Consider the following 27,491-nt stretch of genomic DNA (forward strand, 5'->3'; position numbering starts at 1 on the left):
AGTTGAAGAACCGGCCCTTCATCCTCAACTTGCACATCCTTGCGTTGATCGGCTGCCACCCCAACACGCCTTAGCGCATCTTTCCCAGTACTATGAAGCCGGTTTCCAGCTCGCTGGTAATGCCACAACTCTACTAGAAAGTAGCCGCCCGGTGCCCGCTTTTCCATACCTTCTGTCCTGTCCAACAACGTCCCTGCAGCGCTACGACTTCGAAGTTGCGTGGATGTAGCTCGTCGTAGATTACCCTGTCGCATCCTAGAAAGCAGAGCATTTTGCAGTTCCATGTCCCAAGTTTCCAATCGTAGTCCTTATTTCGTTGCCTAGGTCCATGCCGATTGTTCCGACCCGTATTATCTCTTACGTTGTTTGTAACATGTTGTTTTCCGGGGCGGCTCGTTGGGCTTCCCCAACCCCCTGTCTCGCCGGGGGACCATCATGTCTGCTCTGTTTAGAGTCCCACGCTGCCACCAGGACGTTGATCAGCCGCTCCTAACATGAAGCACAGACGCTGTTTTGAGCCGCACCATCTTGGTGAAGAGACGCTCGGGTTGGCGAAGCATTTCCTCTACCGCCGAAATATGGTTTACGAGCAAATGATCGCGTCGCACCTTCTCACTTAGCTATTGTCGGATGACAACATTGCCCAGACATTGCCCTATGACATCTGAAAAGTGCCTGTCTTTGATCAGCATGTGGTCGATCTGGGAGCAAACCTTTCCATTGGGGTGTCTCCAGGTGTGCCTCAAGTCGTTTTCGTTGGTGGTAGAGTTAGGGCTTTTCCTACCAATGACCAGACGAAAGAATTCCTCTCGTCCGACTTGTGCGGTCATATCTCCAACAAACCAAGTTCCCACCGGGTCAGCGATCTTCCCTCGGGTGCTCGTATCCCCGTCGGTACGGAGTTGCTGGGCATACTGGGTACTGCTGGAACGCACTACCCAGCCGTTTACTGACCCGACAGCTAGGCATAATGAAATGAAAAAAAAAAAACGCCTGTTTGGCATTGCATGTGTGAGCTGTCGTCGGAGGTTGTCTGCCTGTGTTCCGTGTGTAACAAAGACCAAATCAGTTTAAAATTTGTTGTCACGGAAACACAGTACTTTCAAAAAGCTTGTTCCGAACATATCCTGTTCCGACGATTTGAAAACAACCGTGCAAAAAACTTGTCGAGAGTTGTCAATCCATCTCAACTTTAACAACCATAAGCTTGTGGAGTATGGTTATGCAGGACCTGCCAGGACGCACGCAACAATGCATGATGGGAGCTCTTTCGGACCCCGTAACAGGCTCCCTCGTTAACTTTCTGCGCCACTCACCTTTCTCTGCTCTCTGCCATTACAGTCATCCTGGCTCTGTTGACGGTGGCTTTGAAGGAGTTTAGGACAAGCATGCGTGTAATATAAGACGTTCTCTTGGTGATGATTCCAACTGTTAAAGCTAATCTCCGTCTTCAAGCTACTCAACGATTAATCCGTAAGCTCTGATTGCAACTGATTTTCTAGTGTCAATCCTGTTCTATCGACTAGCTACTGCGACAAACGATTCGGCAAACAGGCCGCACTGTGGAAAGGAAAGTCAAGCTAATTGTAGCCTGAGCCTTTCACAATTGTCCTGATCCTGTGGTTGGTTATAATGCTGGAGTCTTCTGATCTGTAACCGCAGGCGAGTACCCCCATTTTCTGGACAATCCAACTTGCAGTCAGAACCATGCATTGAGGGATGTTTAGCCGACGACGATGTGCGCATCTATTTTAAAAACACCTGAGACATGAACTGCGATGTGAATGACTTCCTCTCGACTGTAGGTGACTGCAGTCTCCTATCAGGTGTTCGGTTCCTACTTTGAAATTTTCCGTTGCGATCGTTGGCCCGAAAACTGTCGGTAACTTTCAGTCGGTGGACTACTTGTTGCGGTGAATAAAACACTGAAAGCTCAAGAGTTAGTAGACGATCAGTAGAATAGTACCGAGTAGCTGAGGGTGTGCATTGAACTTACGAATTGTAAAGTCATACTCTGTGTGTAACCTACGTTCCACTCGATCGTGTACGTGTTGGTACACTCACTCGAAGCTCACTTCCGATCTGTCATGTCAGTAGTCGATATGGGTACTGCAACAGACGAGTTATTTGTTATCGAAAATTACGACAGATCAACTACGTGACAAATGAGAACAATCGCTGTCTGGGTCTATGTTTCGTTAGTGCATAGGACGTTGCTCCTGTTATTTTGCTCGCTCCATCACCTCTGGTCAAGCAGGTAAGGCACCACCCTCCATTTATCCTAGCCCTCAAGAACCATTGGTTAAATCATACGAAAACCATATCACAACTGTTTCATACGACTCTTGGAAGGCTGACCACAGAAGCAATTCCGATTTTTGTTTGCTACTATCGACTGGTCTGTTCTAGACTCATGATGTGAACTATGTACTTAAAGGCCCTTGTATGTTCTTCGCTGAAGATCTTTATTTTCACTTGAAGATATTTATGTAGATCCGTTCGATGATGGATGCAACCTGCCTCCAGCGATCGTTTGACATAAATTGGTGCAACTTGAATTGCATACTTGGCAATCCTGAGGAATGTTCCGTAAGTTCCTTCACCCGCATTCGTCAACTTGTCATCTTTGACCACAAGCACCACAGAGTTTATCCAACGTGTTGACCATGTAAAAGACCTCGGCGTTATTTTGGATAGCCGACTAAATGTCTCAATCAACCACTAGTAGCGACAGATAACACAAACTCTTGTTTTGTGCTTCGCCCCACAGTGGCTACAGCTGCGAGGACCATTTCCACGAATCGGACACCTATCTGCACTCGTGGGAAGTTCTGCTGGAGATTCTGATGTCTCCGCACTGCCAGAACATGCTGATCGATGTCGGTATGCCGGTACAGCACCGAAACGTTGCCTACAACTGCCGGGTTGTGTTCCATAACAAGCGCATCCTGCTGGTGCGTCCCAAAATGGCAAACTGTGACGATGGAAATTATCGGGAAACCCGCTGGTTTACTGCCTGGGTGAAGGTAAGTTTTGCTAAATTTTCAACAAACCTGTGTTATCGTGTGTTTTTATCATTGTTAGGAACGTCAAACGGAGGAGTATTATCTGCCGCGGATGATTGCAAACGCTACCGGTCAGCATACGGTTCCAATTGGTGATGCCGCGATTGCAACTCGTGATACCTGCTTGGGGTATGAAATTTGCGAGGAGCTGTGGAATCCTCGAAGCACCCACATCGATATGTCCCTCTCGGGGGTGGAGATTATGGTTAACAGCTCTGGCAGCTACATGGAACTACGCAAAGCGTACATTACGACCGATCTGATACGGAACGCTAGCTACAAAGCTGGTGGCGCATATTTGTTCAGCAATTTGCGTGGCTGCGATGGTCAGCGAGTTTATTTCAACGGATGTTCCGCTGTGGCTTTGAACGGGCAAATCATCGCCAGAGGGAAACAGTTTGCACTAGAAGATGTCGAAGTAACAACTGCCACTATCGACCTGGAGGATATTCGGTCATATCGGGTGGCTTTACGCTCGCGTTGTTCAGTAGCGGCAGCCACTCCAACCTATCCGCGGGTCAACGTCGACTTCGAGCTGTCCCATCCAAGCGATCTTAGCATACCGCAAAGTGCCCCCACCGAGTGGATCAAGCACAGCCCAGAGGAAGAGATTGCCCTGGGGCCGGCCTGTTGGTTGTGGGATTATTTGAGACGTTCCGGCCAGGGTGGTTTCTTTCTGCCTCTGAGTGGTGGCGTTGATTCCAGCAGCACGGCCATCATAGTGCACTCCATGTGCCGCCAGGTGGTGAAATCCATTATGCTCGGTGATGTTCAAGTGCTGCATGATATTAGGAAAATCTTGGCAGACCCGGACTTTACACCGGACAATCCGGCCGCACTGTGTAATCGTCTGTTGGTTACTTGCTACATGGGAAGCGAAAATTCCAGTAAGGAAACTCGCCAGAGGGCAACCACTTTGGCGAGTCAAATCGGTAGTTACCATTTGGAGATTAACATTGACGGGGCGGTGAGTGCCCTGCTGACGATCTTCAACCTCGTTACCGGAATGAAGCCTCAGTTCAAAGCGCAGGGTGGCTGTCCTAGACAAAATCTAGCACTGCAAAACATACAGGCTAGAACGCGGATGGTTCTATCCTATTTGTTTGCCCAGTTGATGCTGTGGGTTCGAAACAGACCCGGCGGACTGTTGGTGCTAGGTTCCGCCAACGTAGACGAGGCTCTGCGAGGTTACATGACGAAGTACGATTGTTCGTCCGCTGATGTTAACCCGATCGGAGGAATTTCGAAAGCTGATCTCAAACGTTTTTTGCTGTTCGCTAAGGATAAGTGAGTATCTGTTTGGAATCTTCTTACTTACAAAAAATAAAACAAATTCCCTTCCAGGTTCAAGCTTCCGGTTGTATCGGAGATAGTAACAGCGCCACCTACAGCCGAACTGGAACCATTACACGAGGGTGCCTTGGCTCAAACGGACGAAGAGGACATGGGAATGACGTACGCCGAGCTAAGCGAATTCGGTCGTCTTCGTAAGCAGGCCTACTGTGGACCGTACAGCATGTTCTGCAAGCTGCTCTCGATGTGGAAGGATACCTGCTCCAGTCCGCAGGTTGTGGCCGATAAAGTGAAGCACTTCTTCCGTTGCTACGCAATTAATCGACACAAAATGACGGTGCTAACACCGGCCTATCATGCCGAGTCGTACAGCCCGGACGATAACCGGTTCGATCATAGACCTTTTCTGTACCGCGCTAACTGGAGCTGGCAGTTTAAGTGTATCGATGAGGAACTGGAACGGTGCCAAAGTTCTTCAACGGGTGCTCCCTCTTCTGGTGGAGACGACAAAAACAAACGTTACGATGTTGGTAGCGGCGGCCGGTCCGGATCGGGTGGTTCACCTAAATCCACCGGAGGCGGTACGGAGAAAGGTTCCCTACCGCTGTTTTTCTCCGATGGCGCCTTAGGAGGAATGAGCAGCGGTGGTAGCGCCCATCAGCTGACAAACATCTCACTCGGCTATGGACAGATTGATCTCAAGCTACCAAAGTCACACAGCAGTGGCGGCTACTCGAAGATGCACTCCAGCGTTATGGGAAAAATCAAAGACCGTACCGGAGTGCCGGTCTAGGGAGAGATGAATTGGGCGGTTCGTTTCAGCGGAGCACAATTTGAATTTGAACGAAGACGACGGCACTCACTGCCGATATGAGCGAACTGCTGTTTTTTTACCAAAGTAATCGTAAACACACACACACACACACACACACACACACACACACACACACACACACACACACACACACACACACACACACACACACACACACACACACTTTTTTGCCTAGTTACTATTTTAGGACAGTTGAGATATATACTATATAGTATCAAAGTACCTTGCACAAATTGAGCCAGTCGAACTTTTTTAGTAATTTTCGGAAAACACATCTATTCTAACGGCATCGATTTTAAATGGAATAGCATAGTGGATTTTATATCAGCAATTTCGTGCATCAGTTAGCTTGAATGCCTAACAAAACATGACTATTTCAAACGTAACCATAGAGAGTTAGTTAAGTAGAAACTATTCTTTGCCTAATGTTTGTAACCAACTACTGCTTGAAACCATTCTCAAACTTTTTCCAGCAGAGTACCGTTAAGCTTTCGATACACGTAATAATCTAAAGAAGTAAACAACACAATTACTACAAGTGCTAATAACCGATAGATTACCGAAAATAGCTTACGCCTCTAAATGCCTGCGGATTAACCTAGGATGTTAGGATGCGAACAACTCTTGTTGATAGTGCGTTATCAAATAGCTCGGTGCGGTACGTTTTACGAACTCGACACGAATTTATCAGTAATAATGATTTTAACTTAGAGATGTAGTCATAACGATCAACGAAAAACAAAAAAAAATGTAAAACAGAGCAGACCTCAATCGGATCGATCGATACTCTTTTATACGTGCACGGACACACCGACATTACCCGCGTGCATGGCAGTAGTAGTAGTAGTAATAAGAGTAGAATTGCTAAGCAATTGGTGACTTCTCACAGGGAGCAACTTTAAGATAGAAACATTTTTTTTTAAACAAATTAACTATTAGCGTGCCACGGCAAAAGGTAATTACACAATAATAGAAAAAATCAATATCTTTCAACAATACGTCTGTTGTAGACTTTTCCGGTGAAGAAATTATTGAACTCCTTCATTTGAACATAGAAATACTACATTCAGCTTCCTTTAGCTTTTTAATCGTTTCTTAGCTTTCTCCTGTTGTTAACGCAGATATGATGAATCAATCAGGAAAAACTGGAGTCATTAAAAATGAGAATCTTCGAAAAAATGTTGCAATTACTGAACATATCAAAACATTTATTAAAATATTTATGTTATTTTGATAGAATTGTGTTTATATTAGGTATATTCTCTAATTTTATTTTTAATCGGACTTTGTTGCGTGTTTACCAACTCACTGTGCTACCATTAATATCTACGTATTTTTTCTTCGTCTTCTACTTGTTTTTTGAATATTCTTTCCATATCGATTGATTGTTTCATCTTGTATTATCGTTAATTTTCAAATTGCTCTTTCTGTATGATTTGTTTATCTCCTTCATTGTCCTACTTTTACGGAGCTGTTTTCGCTTTATTTTGTTTCCTTTCGCATCTCTGCTTGCTTAATATAAACTCTTCCTTCACCACGTTACTTCTTGTTTTTTTTCTCAATTTTGGCTTCATCGATCTTGAACTTCTGCTAATTTTATGTTCTGCCGTTTTTCTGTTTTAAATTTTCCTTCAACTGTTTACCTTCTGTTTTATCTTGTATTTTCTGTCATTTTTTCTATTTCAAGCAGTAAATGTGGAGCTGACGATTGAAAAATGTACTAACTGAAGAAATAGTTAATTAGAACTTTACGAAAAATCTAGTCTAGCAGGTGGGACTCTATTATCTTTGTTATGCAACTATTCTTTTATTGTGTTAATCATTGCTTGTTTGAGTTTGCTGTTTTCTTTTTGTTTTATTGCAGGTTTTTCGATTGCACAGTATTTCTCTTTTGTTTTTAGGTTTAATTTATATTCTTTTTGTATGTCTTTTCTTTTTCTGCTTAAAAATATTCTTTTTGTTTTTTTTGGTATCACATTGCTGGTCTCTATTCTTATTTTCCTGCGAATCACATTTATACGAAAGTATCGGTAACAAGAACGAGAACGACATAAATGACACCATGAATAATTCAGAAGTAAACATGAAATTCGGTACTTGAAACATCAGAGCTCTACTTGAACCGGCATACATGGGCATCGTGGCCAGAGAACAGTGAAAAGTGTGGGTAATAGTCGCAGCTATCCAGGAACTGTCAAGAAAGGGGTAAGCGTGCTCTCTACACTACTCTACGAAGCCTGCTCTTTTTCGTACCTTATCCGCTCGAAACGTGGGCATGTGAAGAACACATGCTCTGCGTTTTCTTCCGCACCCGGACATGCGGGGCACATAGGGGACTCGGCGTACCCGAACCTATGCAGGTACTGCCTAAAGCAGCCATGGCCTGACAGGATCTGTGTCAGATGGAAGGTTACTTCCCCATGGCGCCTATATATCCAGCATGCTAACTCTGGAATGAGTAGGTGTGTCCATCTAGCTTTTGTAGTGTTGGACCACTCCCGCTGTCACCTAGCCATTGAAGATGATCGTATGGTGTTGCGTATACCCCTCGTGTCGCGTTGGTCGAAGCACTCTACATCCTCTTTGACGATGATGATGATGGGCATCATGCCAGTCAAGACGCAAACCGCCTCGTACGACACTGTTCGGTATGCGCACGTGACCCTTGGGCACATTAGCCTGTACGTACTCTCGAGGTTGCCACGATGGCATGAGGTACCCAGAACCTTGGACCACCCTGGTCCTGCATACCTGAGTATGGACGTGGTCACGCTAGTAAGGACTTTGCGCCCGCGGCTACGGACCGCCGAGCTATTTGCCATCATGCGAGATAGCGCCGCCACAGCCATGGAAGCTTTCTTGCAGGTATAATCGACGAGTCTCCCGAACGTGAGCTTGTCGTCGATCATAATCCCCGGAAGCTTCAGGGAGCGTTTTAAGGCGATAGTGCATGCACCAGCACTGATCGATACCTCCTGCTCCGAATTTCTGTTATTTACAACAATAACCTCAGTCTTATGGTGCGCTAGCTTTAGTTTCCTGGAGTGCATCCAGTCTTCCACTTCGCGTATGGATAGCGTAGCCTTTAACTCCACCTCTCTAATTGACTCGCCATAGACCTCAATAGTTATATCGTCGGCGAAGCCCACAATTACCACCCCTGGAGGGAGTGTTAGTTTCAACACGTCGTCGTACATGGCATTCCACAGTACCGGACCCAAGATGGAATTTTGCGGTACACCTGCGGTAACTGGGACGCTTTTCTGACCCTCATTTGTGTTGTACACTAGCACTCGGTTATGAAAATAGTTACCCAAAATCTTGTACAACGGCGTCGGCACTCTGAGGCTCTGTAGCGCTAAGGCTACGGAGTCCCAGCTGGCACTGTTAAACGCGTTCTTCACGTCGAATGTGACGATCGCGCAATAACGAATGCCCCTCCTTTTACATTGGATTGCAACCTCAGCCGTTCTAGTGACGGAGAAGATTGTCCACCGTGGACCTACCTTTTCGAAAACCAAACTGGTTGCTTGATAGACCGTTCTCACCTTCTGTATATTTCACCAGTCTATTGAGGATTACTCTCTCAAGCACTTTGCCCGCCGTGTCCAGCAGGCAGATTGGTCTGTATGCCGATGGGTCACCTGGTGGTTTCCCGACCTTCGGCAACAGCACCAGCCTCTGGCGCTTCCACACGTCCGGGAAGAGGCAGTCGTCAAGGCATTTCTGCATGACCGCCTTGAACAACCTGGGGGCTTCTTTGATGGCCAAGTTCGGAATTCCGTCTGGTCCCGGAGCCTTGCCTACCTTCAGGGAGTTTGCGATCTCGATCGATTCATCTTCTGTCACCCTTACCGCATCGTCTGCCTCTGCACGGCTGCCGTCACTCACGGTTGGTGGTGACTCGTCAGCCGGAGGCCAGGGACTTGTTTCAAGGCTTGGGAAGAGGCCCTGAATGATCGTTTCTAGCATCGCTGGTGATTGTTCAGCCAGGGCAGCGCACCTCTAGTCTTGGTCATAACGATCCTGTAGGCGTCACCCCACGGGTTCGAATTGGCACTGGCACATAGTCGTTCGAAACAGGCTCGTTTACTGGCTCTGATTGCGCTCTTAAGGGTTGCCTTAGCGGATCTTAATGCGGCACCGCATTCCGCTCGTTGCTCGTCGGAACGTGCGCGTTGCATCCTCCGTCTTGCACGGAGGCATGCACTACGTAGGCCTGCTATCGGTTCGCTCCACCAGTATGATGGTGGTCTACCCTCCCTAGGCGGACGAGACCTAGGCATCGTGGCGTCGCACGCCCATGACAACATCGAAATTAGATGGTCCGCACCCGGGTGTTTTTTTTTTTTTTTTTTTTTTAAAGGTGGCGGGGAAATCTGCAAACAGACACCTGAGAAGAGAACTCAGGGTGTGGGGATGAGACTAGGGGAGAGATGCTGGGGTAGTTACACTCCCCCAGACACCTACTTATCCCTGTCCCGACCCACTAAAACCCCTCCAGTCTCCAGCCCTGGTCTTCCCGGAACGACGGTTAAGTATTACGTCGGGAAGTGGCTTTTGTGCGTGATGCACCCTCTTTACTCTTATAACCTCCTAGCTAACTACCTGGAGACTGGTAATTAGCTACCACTGGCGTGTTGGTGGTTGACCCGCCACACACGTTGCAGCTCCAGAACAATCTGAGAGGCGGCCGCACAGACCGCGTTCCAGATGTCCGGGTCGTCGCACATCCTCCGGACTAGATTGTCCGGAGTAGTGCCAGGCCCGATCACAGCCATCATGTTGCTCCTCGCTCTTACGAAACGGGGGCATACGAAGAAGACGTGCTCAGCAGTCTCCTCCTCCTCCACGCACTCGGGACACATGGGGGACACCGCGTGTCCGAACCTGTGCAGATATTGCCTGAAACAACCATGGCCTGACAGGATTTGTGTCAGGTGGAAGTTCACTTCGCCATGTTGTCTCCCGACCCAGCCGGATATCTCCGGTATGAGTCGGTGCGTCCATCTGCCCTTTGTGGAATTAGACCATTCCCTCTGCCAACGGAGCATCGAGAATGACCTTCTGGTACCTCGTATGCCCCTTGTGTCACGTTGGTCGAAACACTCTCTGTCCTCCTTGATGGCGATGCTGATAGGCATCATGCCGGACAAGACACATATTGCACCGTATGACACCGTACGATACGCACTCGCAACTCTCAGGCACATGAGCCTGTAGGTACTTTCCAGTTTGCCACGGTAACTGTTAGTACCTAGCGCTCTGGACCACACTGGCCCACCATACCTAAGTATGGACGAAACCACGCTGGCAAGAAGTCTTCGCTTGCTGCCATAAACCGCTGAGCTATTGGACATCATACGAGATAGTGCTGCAATAGCCGATGAGGCCCTCTTACAGGCATAGTCGACGTGACTCCCGAACGTGAGCTTGTCGTCCACCATAACCCCCAAGAGCTTCAGGGATCGCTTCGAGGTGATGGTGCAGTCTCCGACTCTGACCACCGCCTGTTGCTCCGATTTACGGTTGTTCACAACCATGACCTCCGTCTTATGATGCGCGAGCTCCAGTTTCCTGGAGCGCATCCAGTCCTCGACCTTGCGTATACAGTGCGCGGCCGTCAACTCGACCTCCTCGATAGACTCGCCGTAAACCTCCAGCGTTATGTCGTCTGCAAAGCCGACGATCACAACCCCTACAGGGAACTTGAGTTTTAACACTCCGTCATACATGACATTCCACAACACCGGGCCCAGGATAGAACCTTGCGGAACTCCTGCGGTAATTGGGACGCACTTCTGACCCTCCTCTGTGTCGTAAACAAGTACTCGATTCTGGAAATAATTTTCCAGAATCTTGTACAGCGACACCGGTACATGGATGCTCCTGAGCGCGAGCGCTATGGAGTCCCAACTGGCACTATTGAACGCATTCTTCACGTCGAGCGTGACGATTGCGCAGTAGCGTATTCCCCTTCTCTTGCGCTGGATTGCTACCTCCGCCGTCTTGATGACGGAAGAGATTGCGTCCAGCGTGGACCTGCCCTTCCGGAAGCCGAACTGGTTACTTGCCAGACCGTGTACACCCTCCGTGTACCTCACCAGTCTGTTGAGGATGATCCTCTCAAGCACCTTGCCCGCGGTGTCCAGCAGGCAGATAGGCCTATATGCCGATGGGTCCCCTGGCGGTTTCCCAGCCTTCGGCAGTAAGACCAGTCTCTGCCGCTTCCACCTGTCCGGAAAGAGACAGTCATCCAGGCACCTCTGCATGACTGCCCTGAACAGCCCGGGGGCCGTTTTTATCGCCAGCCTGATCGCCAGGTTAGGGATACCATCCGGTCCCGGTGCCTTGCTCACCTTTAGGGATTTGGCGATCACGATGAGTTCCTCATTCGTAACCCTTGCCTCCTCCCCTGCCTCGACACGGCTGTCGTCGCTCACGGATTGGATGCTCGGCAGGTTGGCCGACCATCTCTGGTCTATGTCTGAGATACTGGAACGTTGGACGTGAGACTCGACCGCCGGAGGCCAAGGACTTGGCTCGTGGCGTGGAAAGAGTCCCTCGATGATACGCTCCAGCATCGCTGGTGATCGCTCTGCAGGCGCCAGCGCGCCTTTAGTCTTGGCCATTACGATCCTGTAGGCGTCACCCCACGGATTTGTATTGGCACTCGCACATAGCCTATCGAAGCAGGCCCTCTTGCTGGCCTTTATCGCACTCTTTAGCATCGATCTTGCCGAACTGAATGCTGCGCGGCGCTCTGTCCTCTCTTCTTCGTTTCGCGCACGCTGCATCCTCCGTCTTACACGGAGGCACGCACTGCGAAGGTCGGCTATCGCGTCCGTCCACCAGTAAACCGGTGGCTTTCCATTCCTAGGTTGGCGAGTCCTAGGCATGGTGGCGTCGCACGCCCGCGATAGCATAGCAACTAGTTGGTCAGCAGTCGGGCGAAGCCAACTGCCCCCCTCGCGCTCCCTTCTCATTGCCTCTTCGAATACCTCGGCATCAAAGTGCGATGTCTTCCACCCGCGAACGGTCGGAGTGTTGGCTCTACCCGTCGCTTGCCCCCTCTCGTTGTTGTCTACACTAAAACAGACCGCCTGGTGGTCGCTATTAGTGTAGCCATCGTCTACCCTCCAGTTCTTGATCAGTCCTGGGCTGGAGAACGTCACGTCGATGATCGACTCCGCACCATTTCTGCTAAATGTACTTTTGTTCCCAACGTTGGCCAGATCTAGGTTGAGCTTTGCAAAAGCCTCCAACAGGATCTGGCCCCTCTGGTTCGTGAAGCAACTTCCCCACTCAACAGCCCAAGCGTTGAAGTCGCCCGCCACCACCAACGGCGTTAGGCCCGTTAGCTCCATGGAGGTCGACCATCTGGATGAACCTTTCGGTAGACCAACGTGGCGGAGCATAGCAACTGCAGTAGAACACTCCGTTCACCTTAGCAACTACGTACCCTTCTTCTGAGGTTGAGACAACCTCCTGAACCGGGAACTTGCTCGTCGTACATATGGCCGCCAATCTGGACTTATCCGCAACCCAGTTACCGTTTCCGGGAGGGATGCGGTAGGGGTCCGATATGACGGCGATGTCCGACAACGACTCAGTGGCTGCTTGGTGTAGCAGCTGCTGAGCCGCGAAGCAATGGTTCAGGTTCAGTTGCGTCACCCTTACGCCCGTGGTTTCGCAGCCGGCTTACCGGCTGGGCACCTGGGGCCTCCCATAAAGTGTTTGGCGTCCCGTTTCCCGGAACATACCATGCACTTGGGAGACTCCCCACAGTCCTTTGCTTTATGGCCTGCACCTCCACATCGCCTGCACAACTGGCTCCTATCGGGCCCCTTGCAGGTCCAGGACTTATGTCCGCCCTCGAAGCACCGGAAGCAAATGTCTGGTTGCTGTAGTATGCCCAGAGGACATACCGACCAGCCGACCTTCAACTTGCCCTCTTTCAGGGCCAGGTTAGCGTCCGCCGACGGTAGTCGGAAGGTAGCTACCTGGGTCCCCGCCGGACCTTTGCGGAGGCGGATTGACTCCTTAGCCACCTCCACCCCGCACTTCGCTTTAAGGGCTTGTGCAATGTCGCACCCCTCAGTGATTTCGTCCAGGTTTTTAAGCTGGAGAGTCACTTCTGAGGTGAGTGCCCGCACTTGCACCTCCTTCCCTAGGACCTTTTCGGCTACCGTTTTGTAGGTAGCCCCCTTGTTCTTGGCGTCCTTCCGGAGCTCAAGTATCATCTCGCCAGTGCGAGATCGGCGGATACTCCGCACATCCGCCCCCAGATCCTTGAGCTGGGTTTCCCCCATCATCTTCTTCAAGACTTCTGAGTACTTCGACCCATCCGTCTTGAGTATGAGGGCATCACCCCTACTCCGCGCCTTTTTGACCTTTTTTGGTCCTCTGGCTGCTCCGCCATCATGACGCGTCGCACCTTCCCGACGCTTCCTACCCTCTACGGTAGTCCAAGGATTGCCCGTAGCCTCCACCTGTGCCTTTTCCGCGGTGGACCTTGAACCGGTTGGCGTGTGTTCCCGTGGGAGTAGCACGACCAATCGTTTCTTGGTGTTCCCGGGGGCCGTTTCCCCCGGGGACTGCCTCGTTCGCTTAGCGACCTGCCCCGTGGAGCAGACCGACGCGAACGAGGGGGCGTCTGTCTGCACCTCTTTAGATGCAGTCGCCCTCCCGGTCCTGGCCGCTTTCTCGGCCGCCTTCACCCGAGCTACGAGTTCTTCGTGCTCCTTTCTGGCTTCATCAATGGTGCTCCGAAGCAGGAGGAGGCTCTGCTTCAGGTCGCCAGCGATGTTTCGCCTGGTCGCCGAGAACTCGATTATGGCATCGAGTTGTTCAGACAGCGCCGCCACTCTTGGCCGCGTGTCCATGCACCTTTCGACGGCCTTGACTAGCAAGGGACCGTCCACCGAGATGTCTGGTGTGGACACCGACGGATTCGCCGTTTTTCCACCTCCAGACTTCGCCGCATCCGTCTCCGCCTTCTTCTGCGGAGACCGCTGGATGCCACCTCGTGCGAAGGGATTTGGTAACCCCTCCGCACCCGTCTCTTTTTGGTTCTTCGAGCTCATTTTTTTTAATTGGGTCCCCCTTCCAGCCGCTATCCTCGTCCATAGATGAGAAGTCGCTTGTATGGTCCCATGGTAATCTATGCCGAAGCAGTGAGGCCATGGGTAAGGGGGGTCGCCATAGTACCTTATGAGCACTATGACGCCCCCGCCCGCGTAAGTCAGGAAAGGGGCATCTCGTCCTAGGACTAGTTCCCCCCCCATCTGATCCTTCTCTGCCTGATTCCCACCAGGCAATGGACGCGGAACGTACTGGAAGGCCTGCCAGGTTTTACGGGACGGAGACCCCTGCACCGGGTACCATCTCGCCGTTTCAAGCCGCTGTCACGCGACTTTACTAAGGGAGCTCGATGCAGGTGCCAGCCCTTGGTCGTGGTTCCTTAGCGTATCCGACTCGAATCCGTTTCGTTCGCTGCCAGTTGCCATAATTGGGACCTTACTGGTGTCGGCCCCAATGGACGGGGGAGTGCATTTGGTTGATGGGAGCGGCACTACTCGCTCCGTCAGAGATGCTTCCGGGTAATTGTGGCATTTACGAGGAGTCGACGGCCCAGTGTCCGACCCTCACCACCCCTAAGCAATCTCCCGCTGCTGGTCCAGGGCTGTTAGGTACTGTCAGCGGTCGCCCTCATATAACGTGACCTCGGCGGTCGCCACGCGCCGACCCGTGGTGGCATGCAGCTCTGCTGTGCTGTGGTTCACCCCCTTCGTGCTTCCATCTAATGGCCTGCCCATAAACATCTGCATCGAAATGCAATGTTTTCCAGCCCTAGAAGGATGGAATATTGGCCCTACTCGCTGCTTGCTTCCGCACACCTACCTCATAGCGGACCGATTGGTGATCGCTATTCGTGTAGCTGTCGTCTACCCTCCAGTTCGTGATCAGTCCCGGACTGCAGAACATCGATAATCGATTCTGCACCATTCCTGCTGTAGGTGCATTTCGTGCCAACGTTATCCAAGTCTAAGTTAAGCTTTGCCAAAGCTTCCAACAAGATCTGGTCCTCTGGTTTGTACAGCGACTTCCCCACTCGGCGGCCCAAGCGTTGAAGTCACCCGCAACCACCAACGGCCATAGGCCCGTCAGTTCCACGGTTGCTTGATCGACCATCTGTGCGAACGTTTCGGTAGACCAATTTGGCGGAGCATAGCAACTGCAGTAGAATACTCCATCCACTTTGGCTATAACGTACCCCTCTCTGGAGGTCGACACAATCTCCTGAACCGGGAACATCCTGTCGTGCAAATGGCCGTCTTCCCAGACTTGTCAGATACCTAGTTACCGTTTCCGGTTGGGATGCGGTATGGGTCCGAGATGATGGCCACGTCCGACAACGACTCAGCAGCTGCTTGGTGTAGCAACTGCTGCGCCGCATAGCAGTGGTTCAGGTTTAACTGTATCACCCTTAGGCCTGCGGCTTAGTAGCCGGCCGTGCAGCCGGACACTTGGATCCTCCCATGGCGTGTTTGGCGTCCCGTTTACCGGTGCATACCAGACACTGGTCCCGTGCCTTGTGGCCTGCGCCACCGCGGCGGCGGCATAAATTGGACCTGACGGGCCCTTTGCACGACCAGGATTTATGCCCCCGCCCAAGCAGCACTTGCAACATGTTTTCAAATGAGACTGCTCAATATTTGTTGTTTTTAAACGTTTTTAACGGTGCAAGAAACTTTTCCGGTTACTCTAAGCAATTTAAGAGAATTGAGCAACATTTTGTTATTTACGTGTATCATTCTCGTAACTGAACACTAGAAATTGCTCAACAGTTTTCTGCAATCTATTTCCTACTGCATATTTCATGATGCTTTTAAATAACGATAATGTCACATGACGTTGCATACTGTTGTTTCAAAAATGTTTTCTTCTAAGGAAAGCAAACTAGTAATGAAAATGAATAGCAACATCTTGTTAAACCATATATTTGCTAAAATTACCACAACAGTAAAAAGCCATCTTTAATATAAATAAATGATAAGTGATTATTGTTGGAAATATGGTTTTGTTATTCCATATTTCGCATGATTAACACTGCATATCCACTGAGCAAGGTATTCTGAACTATCGTTTCCCAAAACATTGTTTATAATTTGGCGAGTTTGAAACATGAAATTTCTTTTACAACACTTTATAAAAGGCGCGTGAATAATTACGAAGTAAAAACATTTTTTGCACGGTAAATTTCGAATCGCAGGTAGAATTACATTCCTATCAGAAGCGTAAGTAGAGAAAAATTTCGATATATTTGTAGTTATATGAAACTTCGCGACACCATCACCGAAGCGTAATAAGAGTAAAGGTAAACAAACTAAATTTTATTTCCCCTCTCTTTTCTTTCTATACTGCAGCGGTTATCGATGCAGATGATGATTTAACATAGCACTGTTAGTTGCATATAGGCTCCACCTCTTGCGCTTTTTCGGTTATTTACAAGTTGAATAAAAAAAACGGATGCGAATTATTACAATCTTTGAATGCTGCATTGATAGTTGCATTTGCTTCATTGCAACAATGTGTGCTGCTTGGGCGCTCAAAGCACCTGAAGCAAACGTCAGGCTGTTGGAAGGTGCCCAGAGGGCAGACCGACCAACCCACCTTCAACGTGGCCTTCTTCAGGGCCTTGTTACCCTCCGCTAGTGGAAGCTTTATGGTAGCAACTTGGGTGCCGGCCGGGCCCCTGCGGAGACGAACTGCCTCCGCGGTCACTACCACTCCACACTCTCGCTCGAAGGCTTGTGCTATGTCGCTCCCTTCGGTGATCTTGTCCAGGTTTTTAAGCTGGAGAGTCACTCCAGGAGTGAGGGCTCGGATTTGAACCTCCTCGCCTAGCACTTCCTGGGCCGCCTTTTTATAGGCGCAGCCCTTACCCTTTGCCTCTTTGCGGAGTTCGAGGATCATCTCGCCGGTGCGTGACCGACGAATTGACCTGATATCCGCGCCGAGGTCTTTGAGCTTAGTCTCGCCTCTCATGGCCTTCAAGACTCCAGCGTATTTAGACGCATCCGTCTTGAAAATGAGCGCGTCGCCCTTGCTCCACCTGTTCGCCCCTTGCGGCTTCTTATTGCGGTCGCCGCCCTTCGCGCGTCGTTCCCGCTTCTGCCGCTTTTTGTCCACCACGGTGGTTAAACCCAAGGCTTCGCCGTTTGTCGGTTCTCTACTTGGCTGGACTAACGGGCCAGCCTCCTGGCTGTCTCCGAACAACCGCCTTCGTTGCTTCCGGGGGCCGATTCCCCCGGAGAGCCTCTGGTACGTTTGCCGGTCGGTTTAGTTGAACAGACCTCGGCAGACGATGCTACAGCTGTTTGTGTGTATTTAAACACAGTTGCAGCATTCCCTTTTTTAGGCTGGTTAAGCCTTGCATCCAGCGCGAGTGCCCTGCTTTCGGCATCGTTAGCTCGCTTAAGGGCTTCCGGAAACTCGGATTTCGCGCTGCAAATATTCATACGTAGCAACAGAAGACATTGCTTCAAGTCTTTTGAAATGTTGCTACGTTCGTCCGTGAACTTGAGTATTTAGCCCCGGAGATCTGCTCCCGTTCTTTGGCGGTCTTAGGTGTTTCCACCTTACCGCTAGTCTTTGTCGTTCCGGTTGGTGCTGCCTTGGGCGTGCCCGCCTTTGCCCAAACTCTGAACTCCCCTGTCGGTGTCGCAGAAGGTGTACCAACCTGTGCGCCGCCTTTACTGGCATCAGCCAGTCTCGGTGGAGACCGTGCGATGCCTTGCCTGGCAAACGGGTTTAGTAACCCGTCCGCCCCTCCCGCTACCTTCGCTTCCTCTTCGTTTTTAGCGTAGCTCTCCAACACACTCACAACAAACTGTCAAGAAATAGTAGACTACTGGAAAAGACACAAAACCTATTGCTCTGATTAATTAAATACCGCTCGAAGTTATATAGTGCTAGAAAAAGCAGTGCTAGAAAAAAGTGATAACTGTTATACAGTATAGTGCACACAAAAATAGAGACATATGCAGTGAGTACAGTTTGTTAAGAAACAGTCGAATTTAAATTTAAGAAAATCTATTTTTAAACATAGCCAAATTAAGACGCCATTTGCAATACACACCAGACAACCTATGTTGGACACCAACACACTGAACAATAAAACGATAATCTTTTCTGTAAGTACAAACACATACAAAAAACTCAAAACAGTAACAGAAAAAGGAAAACTACACGTAATGTATATTTTTAGACTCCTTGAAAAAGGTGAAATAAAGTCACCGAAACTGTCGGATTAAGAAACAAAAAATCGTTTTTGCTTCTATACACGGACTGATGAAGCCGATAAATCTACAAAATTAACCGCTACAGTCGGCAAACAAACAAGTTACACATTTTAGTTAATAGGGTCCCCCTTCCAGTCGCTACCCTTGGTCATGGTGGAGTGGTCGCCTATATGGTCCCATGGTGGCCTATGCCGGAGCAGTAAGGTCATGGCTAGTGAAGGTCGTCATAGCCCCACATGAGCAACTATGACACCTCCCAACCGGCGTAAGTCAGGAAAGGGCATCTGATCCAGGCTTCTTCCGTTCTCTTGATTTTCGCCCAAATTTCCTTTTCTATTTGCTAAACCCCTTGGAGAACTAGACTTTCTCTCACACAGAGTGAGTAATTATCCACATTTAGGCGTAGAGTAGAGGGAGTTCGTTAGCTTCTCCTTTACTAAAAGAGAAGTTGGCCAAATATCAAAACATTTAGGTTCACATTGAAGCCACATCCCAACCGTTTTCGAATTTAATATTATAAGAAGATTCACAACTCACCATGGGTGCGTATTCTGCAGAAAGTTCGATTTTATACTGTTTTTGCCGCCCCCCAGAGCGATGAGAACGGTTGGTCGCCGAGCAATTTATTTCATTTTTCTTGCGTGGATGAGCAATTTCCAAGAGTTCCACTGGGTTTTTGCTCAGTCAAATTAGGAGCGTTTTTTCGTCAGAGAAACTATTACTCTGCGCTCTCTCTACAGCAGATGGTGTGATGCACATTGAATGTAAGCTCGCAGTTGTTAAGAGGGAAGAAAACTCTTTCTATTAAGGATGAAGATGAGCAAAACAAAGCCTGATCTGATCCCGTTCCCGTTTCAAGCCGTTGTCACAAGACTTTACTAGGGGAGCTCGGAACAGGTGCCAGCCCAACGTCGTGGTATAAAACCGTATTCCATCTCAAAAACCTAAAACACAGCGACCAGTACACCATAATTGGAACCTTACTGGTATCAGCCTCAATAAGCGAGTTAGTGCATTTGGGTGATGGGAGCGGCACTACGTGCTCCGTCGAAGCTTCTAACGGGTGGCCGTGGCTTTTACGGGGAATCGACTGCCCAATGCCCGAAACCCCACCACTCCCTAGGCAAGCTCCCGCTGCCGGTCCGGGACTAATCGATGCTATCACACACCTATCGGTGGTCGCACAGCGCGTGCATGGCCTCGACGGTCGCCAGGCGTCGACCCGTGGGAGCCTGCAGAGCTCGGCCAAAAAACTAACCCCTATGAAACAACCTTATCTGTCTAGCTCAGTCGGGTTACCTGCTTTCATTGATCCGTCGATGTAATCAGGGCCGGCATCACGTTATTTTCCCGAGTGGGTAGTAAGCAATAGAGGGGGATAATGCCGTATGAGTAAGTACCCACAGAGACGTTTTCCGAATGGGTACTACTACCCACACTACCCACATGAACCGCCGGCCCTGGATGTAATCTTGTTCCTGCCATCTCAGTCGTCCCGGCCCTGAGTCTAGTTCCCATGTCCTGATGATTCTTTACCTCTAGTACTGGGCATTCTCCAAGTAGAACCGCCACAACATCGTCCAAAGTCCTGCTCCAATCGTCCTAAGTGAAGCTCCAAAGAATGGTAAAGAGGAAGACCGAGGAAAAAGCGGTTACATCGCTGTGTGCGCTTGGTCGGGAGGTCGGTGCAACCGGTCAAACAGTGAAAAAGTACCTGGCGAACATGAACATACATGTCAGGAAGTGAATTTCCCGTCCACTGATCTCGGAGCTGCAGGCAATGACGAAACGGCAGCACCTGAATAAGATGTTCAAGTCAATTCTTCCGGCAAACTGTGACGTGGCGGTGGTGATGGTCGACGGGACCTGTCTCACTCAGTATGGCAACGACTGGCAGGGCACTTCGTATTTCACTTTCCCCACGAAGGAAGTGAGCACTGTGGTAAAGTCCATTTCACACACCTAGTTCCCCAAGAAGGTGCTGCTGTGGCCGACAATAAGAGAGAAGGGGATGTCGAAGCCCCTCTTCTCTCGTTCCGAACTGGCCGTGAACGGGAAAATTTATAATACAAAGTGTCATTACTCGAAACGATCGTTGGAGATAATAGAACGGCTGAATATCGTTGGCCAAGTTGGCGAACCCGCCCAACGCGCCCAAGTTGCATCCCATCGAAGGTTTTTGGGCAAACCTGGAGCGTAAGATCTACTTTAATAATTTCATCGCGAAAACTCAGAAGGAATTGATAAATAAAACGAAGAAAGAACTCAGAAACGTATAGACTCGGCCATGGCGAGTGTTCCGGTTATATACCGGAGGGCCGCCGGGCGCAAGGCTGATAATTTTTTTGGCAAATGATTGTGCACGATAAGACACGTGGTTAAAGCCAACAGCAGCAAATTAACACAAAAACGGAACGGTGATATAAAATAAAACAATGGTGCACTTCACGGTGAAATATATTCCACTTTCACGTTCGCTTCGCTTTTCGAGACCTAAACCCGATTTCACTTCATTACTTGATTGTCAATCTCACTTCACGAAGGTAATTTTTGTCACCTCACTTGATTGATGCTATTTACACCGATTTATCTGCGGCGTTTAGCCAAACTTGGTATGATAGATAATTTGCTTGTCTGGCTCGAACCGCACCTAACTGACAGCAATATGTCCGTCATAATCGGTGAGCACGTTTTCGCATTCTTTCCTATTTGTTCCGGCGTTCCTCAAGGAAGTCACCTTGGACCATTTCTATTTCTGCCGTACATGAACATTGTCAACTTCATTCTAACGTGTTTAAAATTTTCCTATGCCGATAAATTGAAGCTGTATTGTACGATAAAACATCTAGATCTGCAACTGTTGCGTAACCCGCAAGAATTACTGTATCAGCCTCAAATGTGTTACTTCATGATCAACATCGCATCAGAAATTTCGCGAACATTCGATCACGAGAACATTCGAGCGTCACCACGAAAACAAAACACTGTAGTAAACAAATGAGAGAAAAAGGGAGAAGCGAAAACAATGGAAACGATTTGATGTAAACAATAAATGTGCTATAAAAGGGACCCGATCGACGCCAATGAGTTCAGTATTTTTCTAAAGTGTTAACAAGCGACAAGAGCAACGAAAGCATAAGTAAAGTGTTATTAGAAGCTAGTGAAAGTTGAGTAGTTTTGATTAAAGTGCAATAAAGTTAACAGTGTTAAAATTAGTTCCTGTTTAACTTTCCGAATCCGAAATAAGTACGACCAACTGAGTTCCTCCACCGTACAACCGCTACGATTCCCGACACCCAAAGGTCTTCCGATACAGTCCACCGAAATTGAATTCCGATCCGAACAGCAACGTTGGGTTTCTTTCAACTTCATCGGGGAGTTTCAGCTCCCGATCAACAAACAAAACAAAAGTAAGCAGTGATTATTTGTTTTAAATTTTATTTTTCACAACTAACTTTGAGTTTTTATTTTTAGTAATTGTTCACTTCCGGTTGCTTGCCGTGTCGGATTTAGCCGAAAGAAAAAAGAACGAACAAACACTCATCATCAATTATCATCATCATCATCATGATCGTCGTCCTCGTCGTCGTCGTTAATAATAATAATATTGTATAATAAAGTAACTGAATAATAAATGCAACGATTCGGGGGAGAGTAAAGGAGAGGGGAGGTTGAAGCAGATTATCGTTATCAATTTCAACTAGCGTTTCCGCAGCTTCGACTTCTTCTTCTTCTTCTTTTCCTTTTTTTTCTAAATGTTAATTAGTTTGAGTAATTAATCCCCTCTTTAATTATACTTCTTTTTTGTTCCTTTACTAAACTGAGTTTCAACGGTACAAATAAACAAGCAGCAAACATAAAAAAGGATGAAAGAGTTAAAGCCATGAGATTCGTGTCGTGTTTTTTCCTTTAGTTTTCTAAATTATTGTTAAAGATATAATTTATACAGATTAAAGATTAAAAGGATGGAAGATCGATTGTTTTCACGTATTCAGATAGTTGTAGAACTTTTTGCTATCGCTTCAAACTTACAGTAGAGATAGGAAAGGGAAAACATTTAACTAGTTTTTCATATTTGTTCGAAAATGGAAATCAAATCAACAAATGCTTAAATTACTAAAATTTACGTCTACACAGGAATTTCTAGTATTAAGAGATGGAGAAAAAACAGACTGTGGGGGGATTTAAAGTCTAAAGATTTATGCTAAGCCGAAGATAGATAGCTGGAGGAAGGACAAGATTATTTTACAATTGGGAATACACATCGGTTTGTTTGTTGCTTTATCTGGACTGAGGCATTAGCGACAGAGTGCCATCTTTTTGGCACACCGCAGGAATGCACGGAAAGGAATGCATAATTTAGCAAAAAACAATCATCTTACGAACTAGATAAAAAGGTACTCATATTGTTTACGCCTTACAGTTAAGTGTGTGTGTCTGTTGTGTGTAAAAATAACCATATAATAGCAGCGGTTTGTAGTAGGCTGTGCACTACAACACAGATGGTTTCATTTTTTTCCTTTTTTCCGCTAGCAAATTTTTGATTCTATTGCTCTTCTTTTTCTTGTGGCGCCTGTTTTTGGACACCTGACTTTAGTCTGTTTTTTTTTTGTTGTTTAATCTATTTCGAATCACTCACTAAATTCTAACGAAAAGCAATTATTGTGTGTGGGTTGATAGCGTTTACGATTATTGTTCTGCCGTTTCTCTAACTATTCAAGATCATTCTTTTCATCTCTGCGCGCGCAGTTCAATTCCCTAGGCTGCTGCTTCTTCTTCTTCCTACCGCTCGACTACTCTAAGGCTAATTATTCCGACACCGAAAATAGTGATTGCACAAAAAACCCCGATATACTTTGATTTGTTTTGCGATTATGAGTGTGTGTGTTTTGTTTGTTTGTATGTTGCTGATTGCTGTGAGTAAATTGGTCATCCCTTGCTTATCCTCAAATGCCGTTCCGTTCTGCTCCTTATTTCGCTTTACCCCCGGCCAGAGCGCTTTCCCGACCCCGAAGAGGAACGCAGCAAAATGATGATTTCCAATACAATCAATCAAAACAAATTGCTTGCACGTCCCTCTCCTGTTTTTTTTTTCTTTGTTTTCTGCTAACTTGGGTTGGAGCAGCAGTTAATTATTTTTGCAAATGCATATGCAAACCCAGAAAGGTTGCACTTTTTCTGTGACTCAAAAGGACGTAAAAAGCGGTGTTCCAAAAACACCCGTCGAGTCGTTTTTTGTTCGATTTACTCTTTGTTTATTATGTATGTGTGTTTGTTAACCTCTACTCAGACTTTTGTTTTGTGTTTTTTTTTTCATAGTTTGTGGTGCTTTTTTAAATTAATAATGCTGTTTTAAGGTGCATTATTATGCGTGTCTGCTTCGTGATACTTTTTCGCCAGTTTGTTACCAGTTTTTTGTTTGGATTGAAAAAAAAATTTAAAAATTACGATCTTAAAAGTTAAACAAATTGTTTTTATTCCAGAAATCTTCGTTCAAACCAATGAAACATTTTTTTTTTCGAAGCTATAAAATCATGCGCATATTTCAAGAATGTTTTCCCTTGAAATAGCAATAAAAGTAAATCTGAATTCGTTCGTCGTCGAAAAGAAGCAGATCAACGCAGCACACAAAATCGGCGATGCAGATCCGGCCGGCATCACACGTGTTTTTTAATCCTTTTTTTCTCTCTTTCTGAAGGCTGACGTTTCTTCTCTTTTCGTGGTTATCTTTCAGTGATACGCTCCTCTGCTGGGCGTATTTTTCTTCGGTCGAAAAAATAAACAAAAAAAAATCCTAAAACAAACTACTCTAAAAAGCCTTAACTGTTTCCGCTAATAACTGATATTTGCTCCTGCCAGCCTAAAATACGCGATTTGCCTCCGCAGTCTCTCTTGGTCCTACGTTCAGATTAATCTATACTCTTCTGCCTTTGCTCGCTAATCTTACCTGCTAAGCGATTAGTAATAATATAAAATAATATTGCAGCAAATAAATAATTGTTAGTGTTATCTTTTTTTATGCGTTTCTTCTACTGTTCGCCTCTTCCTCCTGCTCGGCGGTCGATCGTCTGCTACTAACGGTTCAATCCTAACAACTAAAACTCCTCAAAACGCTTTTTCTCTTAATACTAATCTTCAAAATAGCGGCAGAGGACAGGAATCGCGTACTGGCTTCCCTTCCTTCCATGATCGTCGTCATCACTCACCTCACCCCTACACCTCGGAAGTGACCGTCTTTTTGTTCTCTCTCGCGCGTTCACACACACACCTCCTGCTGTTGTTTGTTCAGTTCTGCACCGGCATCGGGAACGAACCGAGCAGATTATTCGCGAACTGCGAATTGGTAAACTTGAAGTGGCGCTTGTCGTAGAATTTGAGCAGCGCCGGCGAATACGGATGCTTATCCTTCAGATGGAGGTAATGCACTTCCGGTTCGTTGGTGGTGTGGCCACACTCCTCGCACACGTACATCTGTTGTAGGATTTAAAATTAGTTTCTCATCTCGAATTAATGACCAGAAAGCCCTTACCTTCGTGCGCCGTTCCTTGTAGGCGTACTGGTGCTGCACTCCGTGCACCTTCAGACAGTGCGACTCCAGCGAGCAGCGCTGCGTGAACGACTTCTCGCAGAGATTGCACTTGTACGGCCGGACGCCGGTATGCGTCCGGGTGTGCCGCTTCAGATCGAACGTGTCGTTGAATCCCTTGCCACAGAACGTACACAGGTAGCGCTTGACATCGGAGTGACACTTCATGTGCCGATTCAGCAACCGCTGCAGGGTGAACGTCTTCTGGCAGATGCGACAGCAAAACTTCTGGTTCTGTCCGCCGCCGCCACTGCACTCGCCCGGTTCGTCCAGCTTGACGACCTCGGTCTGCTGCTGCAACAGTTTGGTGTGGTGTTTGTCCTCGTCGCGCAACCGCCCAGGTACATTCTCGACGGCCAGCGGGTTCTTGATGCCGTGGCCTCCGTTGACGAACTCAAGCTGGACTTCCGCCGGGAGACCGAGCTGGAAAAAGGAAGGGAGAAACGTCGGTTAACGGATGCTTTTCGAGTAATTCTATGGCGAAATATTTATTTACAACAGACACAGAGAGATGAACTGATGAGAGAGCGGGCCAGCTTCTGGGTGAAAAAAAAAAGTTGTGAAACTCACTACAAATCCATAACTCATTAGAAACTGATGTCTTAATGTCAATGAAAAGGAAAGCGTGTGGTAAGACAATGACTTTTACCTTATTGCTTTTGACTCTCTTGCCTACTTTTTCTAATTTTCTTTTTACTTTTCGAACTTTTGCTTATTGAAATCATTTTCCCTTTTTTAACTTTTAGATTTTTTGATTTAGCTATCTTTTTTCTCTTTGTTTTTTGATTTTTTACTTTTTTGCCCTTTTCTTTTTTTGTTTATTATCCTTTTTGTCTTTTCAACTTTAATTTTTTTGCTCTAATTTTTACCTCATTTGCTTTTTAACTTTTTTGCTGTTTTGCCTTTTTGTTTTTTTTACCTGTTTCGTTTATTGGTTTGGTTTCTTCTTCTATTTTTCGTTTGTTTTTTGTGTTTTATCTTTCTTTTTCCCGTTTTTGTTTGTGAACTATTTTTACCACTCTGCCTCTTTCTCTTTTGCTTTCTGCCGTTTTGCTTTCTTGTATTATTGCTTCTTTGCTCTTTAGCCATCTAGCTACTTTACTTTTCTTTAATTCGCCTTCTTGTCCTGCTTGCTTTCTTACCCTTTTATTTTTAGGCTTTTAGGCTCTTAGACTTTTCAATTTTCAGCTCTTTATTTTAGCTATTATTATAGATTTTCACTTTAACACTTTATTTGTTTCAATTATTTTTTGTTTTTGTTTTGCTATCTTTTTTTCAGTTTACCTATTTGCCTTCTTGCCTTTTCGTTTTTTTTGGTCTTTTCACCCCTTTCGTGATCCTTTTCTTTTCCCAATTTTTACCATTTTGTCTTCACACCTATTTTTTGCCTTTCTTATTTCTTATTATTTTTAACTCTTTGACTTTTTGCCATTTCTGTTCTTAAATGGTTTGTTTTCGACTATTCTGTTGTTTTACCTTTATGCATTTTTGGTGTTTGTCTTTTTACCTTTATTGCCTTATTGCCAGTATTTTTTTTTTTGTTAAGGAATTAGAATTACGTTTTCCATTGATGTGAACTTTTGTCAGTCTTATTGCCATCTTAATTTTATTGCAATGAAGGCTGGCCTTTTCATCTTTAGGCCTTCTAGGCTCTTAGAATTTTCAATTTTCTGCTCTCTATTTAGCTATCTTATTGTAGATATTTGCTTTTTGGGTTTTAATTTCGGCTATTTGTTTTCTGTTATCTTTTTTTTTGGTTTAGCAAGAGCAAAAACTTTTGATTTTAGCTTCTTCAACCCATGCTTCTTTTCCTTTCCTAAGTTTTACTATTTTGTTTTTACACCTCTTCTTCTTCTTATCTGCCTCTTCTTACCTGCTTACCATTTTACCTCTTTGACTTTTTGCATTTAAGATTTTTTGCTTCTGATTATTTTGCTTCTTTGCCTGTTTATCTCTACTACCTTTATTGCTTTTGTTAATATGGCTGGCTGGCTTTTGTTAATAAGGCACGGGTCTTTTTTATCTTCAGGCCTTCTATGCTCTTAGACCTTCCAATTTTCAGCTATTTATTCTAGCTATATTATTAATATTTGCTTTTTGAGTTTTAATTTTTTCTCTTTTTTTTCGCTATCTTTTTTGCCTTTTCGCCCTATTGTGCATCTTTTCCTTTCTTTAATTCTACAATTTTTTTGTCCCTCTTTTGCCTTTCTTACTATTTTCAAATCTTTGACATCTTGTCTTTTACATTTTTGCTTTTGACTGTATTGTCATTTATTTTTGGCTTTTTAACATTTGCTTGTATTACCATTATTATCTTTATAGCTTTTCACTTTTTTTTTTTATATTTGCCTTTTGTATTCTGCTTTCTACTTTTCTCCTTTTGGGTGTTGCCTTTTGCTATCTAT

The 27,491-nt window shown here is 46.6% G+C and overlaps 3 protein-coding genes across 10 annotated transcripts in view; 1 reads left to right on the top strand and 2 right to left on the bottom strand.

Annotated features, from left to right (window-relative positions):
- The window catches only part of LOC129718634 (glutamine-dependent NAD(+) synthetase), a 162,911-nt gene extending 156,722 nt beyond the window's left edge, over nucleotides 1-6,189 (top strand). For all 7 annotated transcript variants that reach the window (XM_055669592.1, XM_055669589.1, XM_055669587.1 and 4 more), the window contains 3 exons: nucleotides 2,771-3,026; nucleotides 3,085-4,352; nucleotides 4,410-6,189. In XM_055669592.1, the coding sequence (XP_055525567.1) occupies nucleotides 2,771-3,026; nucleotides 3,085-4,352; nucleotides 4,410-5,151 (2,266 nt within the window). In that variant the 3' untranslated portion in view covers nucleotides 5,152-6,189. The remainder of the gene's footprint in view (nucleotides 1-2,770; nucleotides 3,027-3,084; nucleotides 4,353-4,409) is intronic.
- LOC129718631 (cytosolic carboxypeptidase Nna1) overlaps nucleotides 1-27,491 on the bottom strand; it is a 331,733-nt gene that overhangs the window by 156,384 nt on the left and 147,858 nt on the right. The gene's annotated exons all lie outside the window — the stretch shown is intronic.
- LOC129718633 (transcriptional regulator ovo) overlaps nucleotides 21,922-27,491 on the bottom strand; it is a 68,269-nt gene continuing 62,699 nt past the window's right edge. For both annotated transcript variants that reach the window (XM_055669585.1, XM_055669586.1), the window contains exons 3-4: nucleotides 25,030-25,509; nucleotides 21,922-24,971 (exon numbers count right to left, since the gene is read on the bottom strand). In XM_055669585.1, the coding sequence (XP_055525560.1) occupies nucleotides 24,786-24,971; nucleotides 25,030-25,509 (666 nt within the window). In that variant the 3' untranslated portion in view covers nucleotides 21,922-24,785. The remainder of the gene's footprint in view (nucleotides 24,972-25,029; nucleotides 25,510-27,491) is intronic.

This window comes from Wyeomyia smithii, chromosome 1 (genome assembly GCF_029784165.1).
Source record: "Wyeomyia smithii strain HCP4-BCI-WySm-NY-G18 chromosome 1, ASM2978416v1, whole genome shotgun sequence".
NCBI classification, from domain to species: domain Eukaryota; kingdom Metazoa; phylum Arthropoda; class Insecta; order Diptera; family Culicidae; genus Wyeomyia; species Wyeomyia smithii.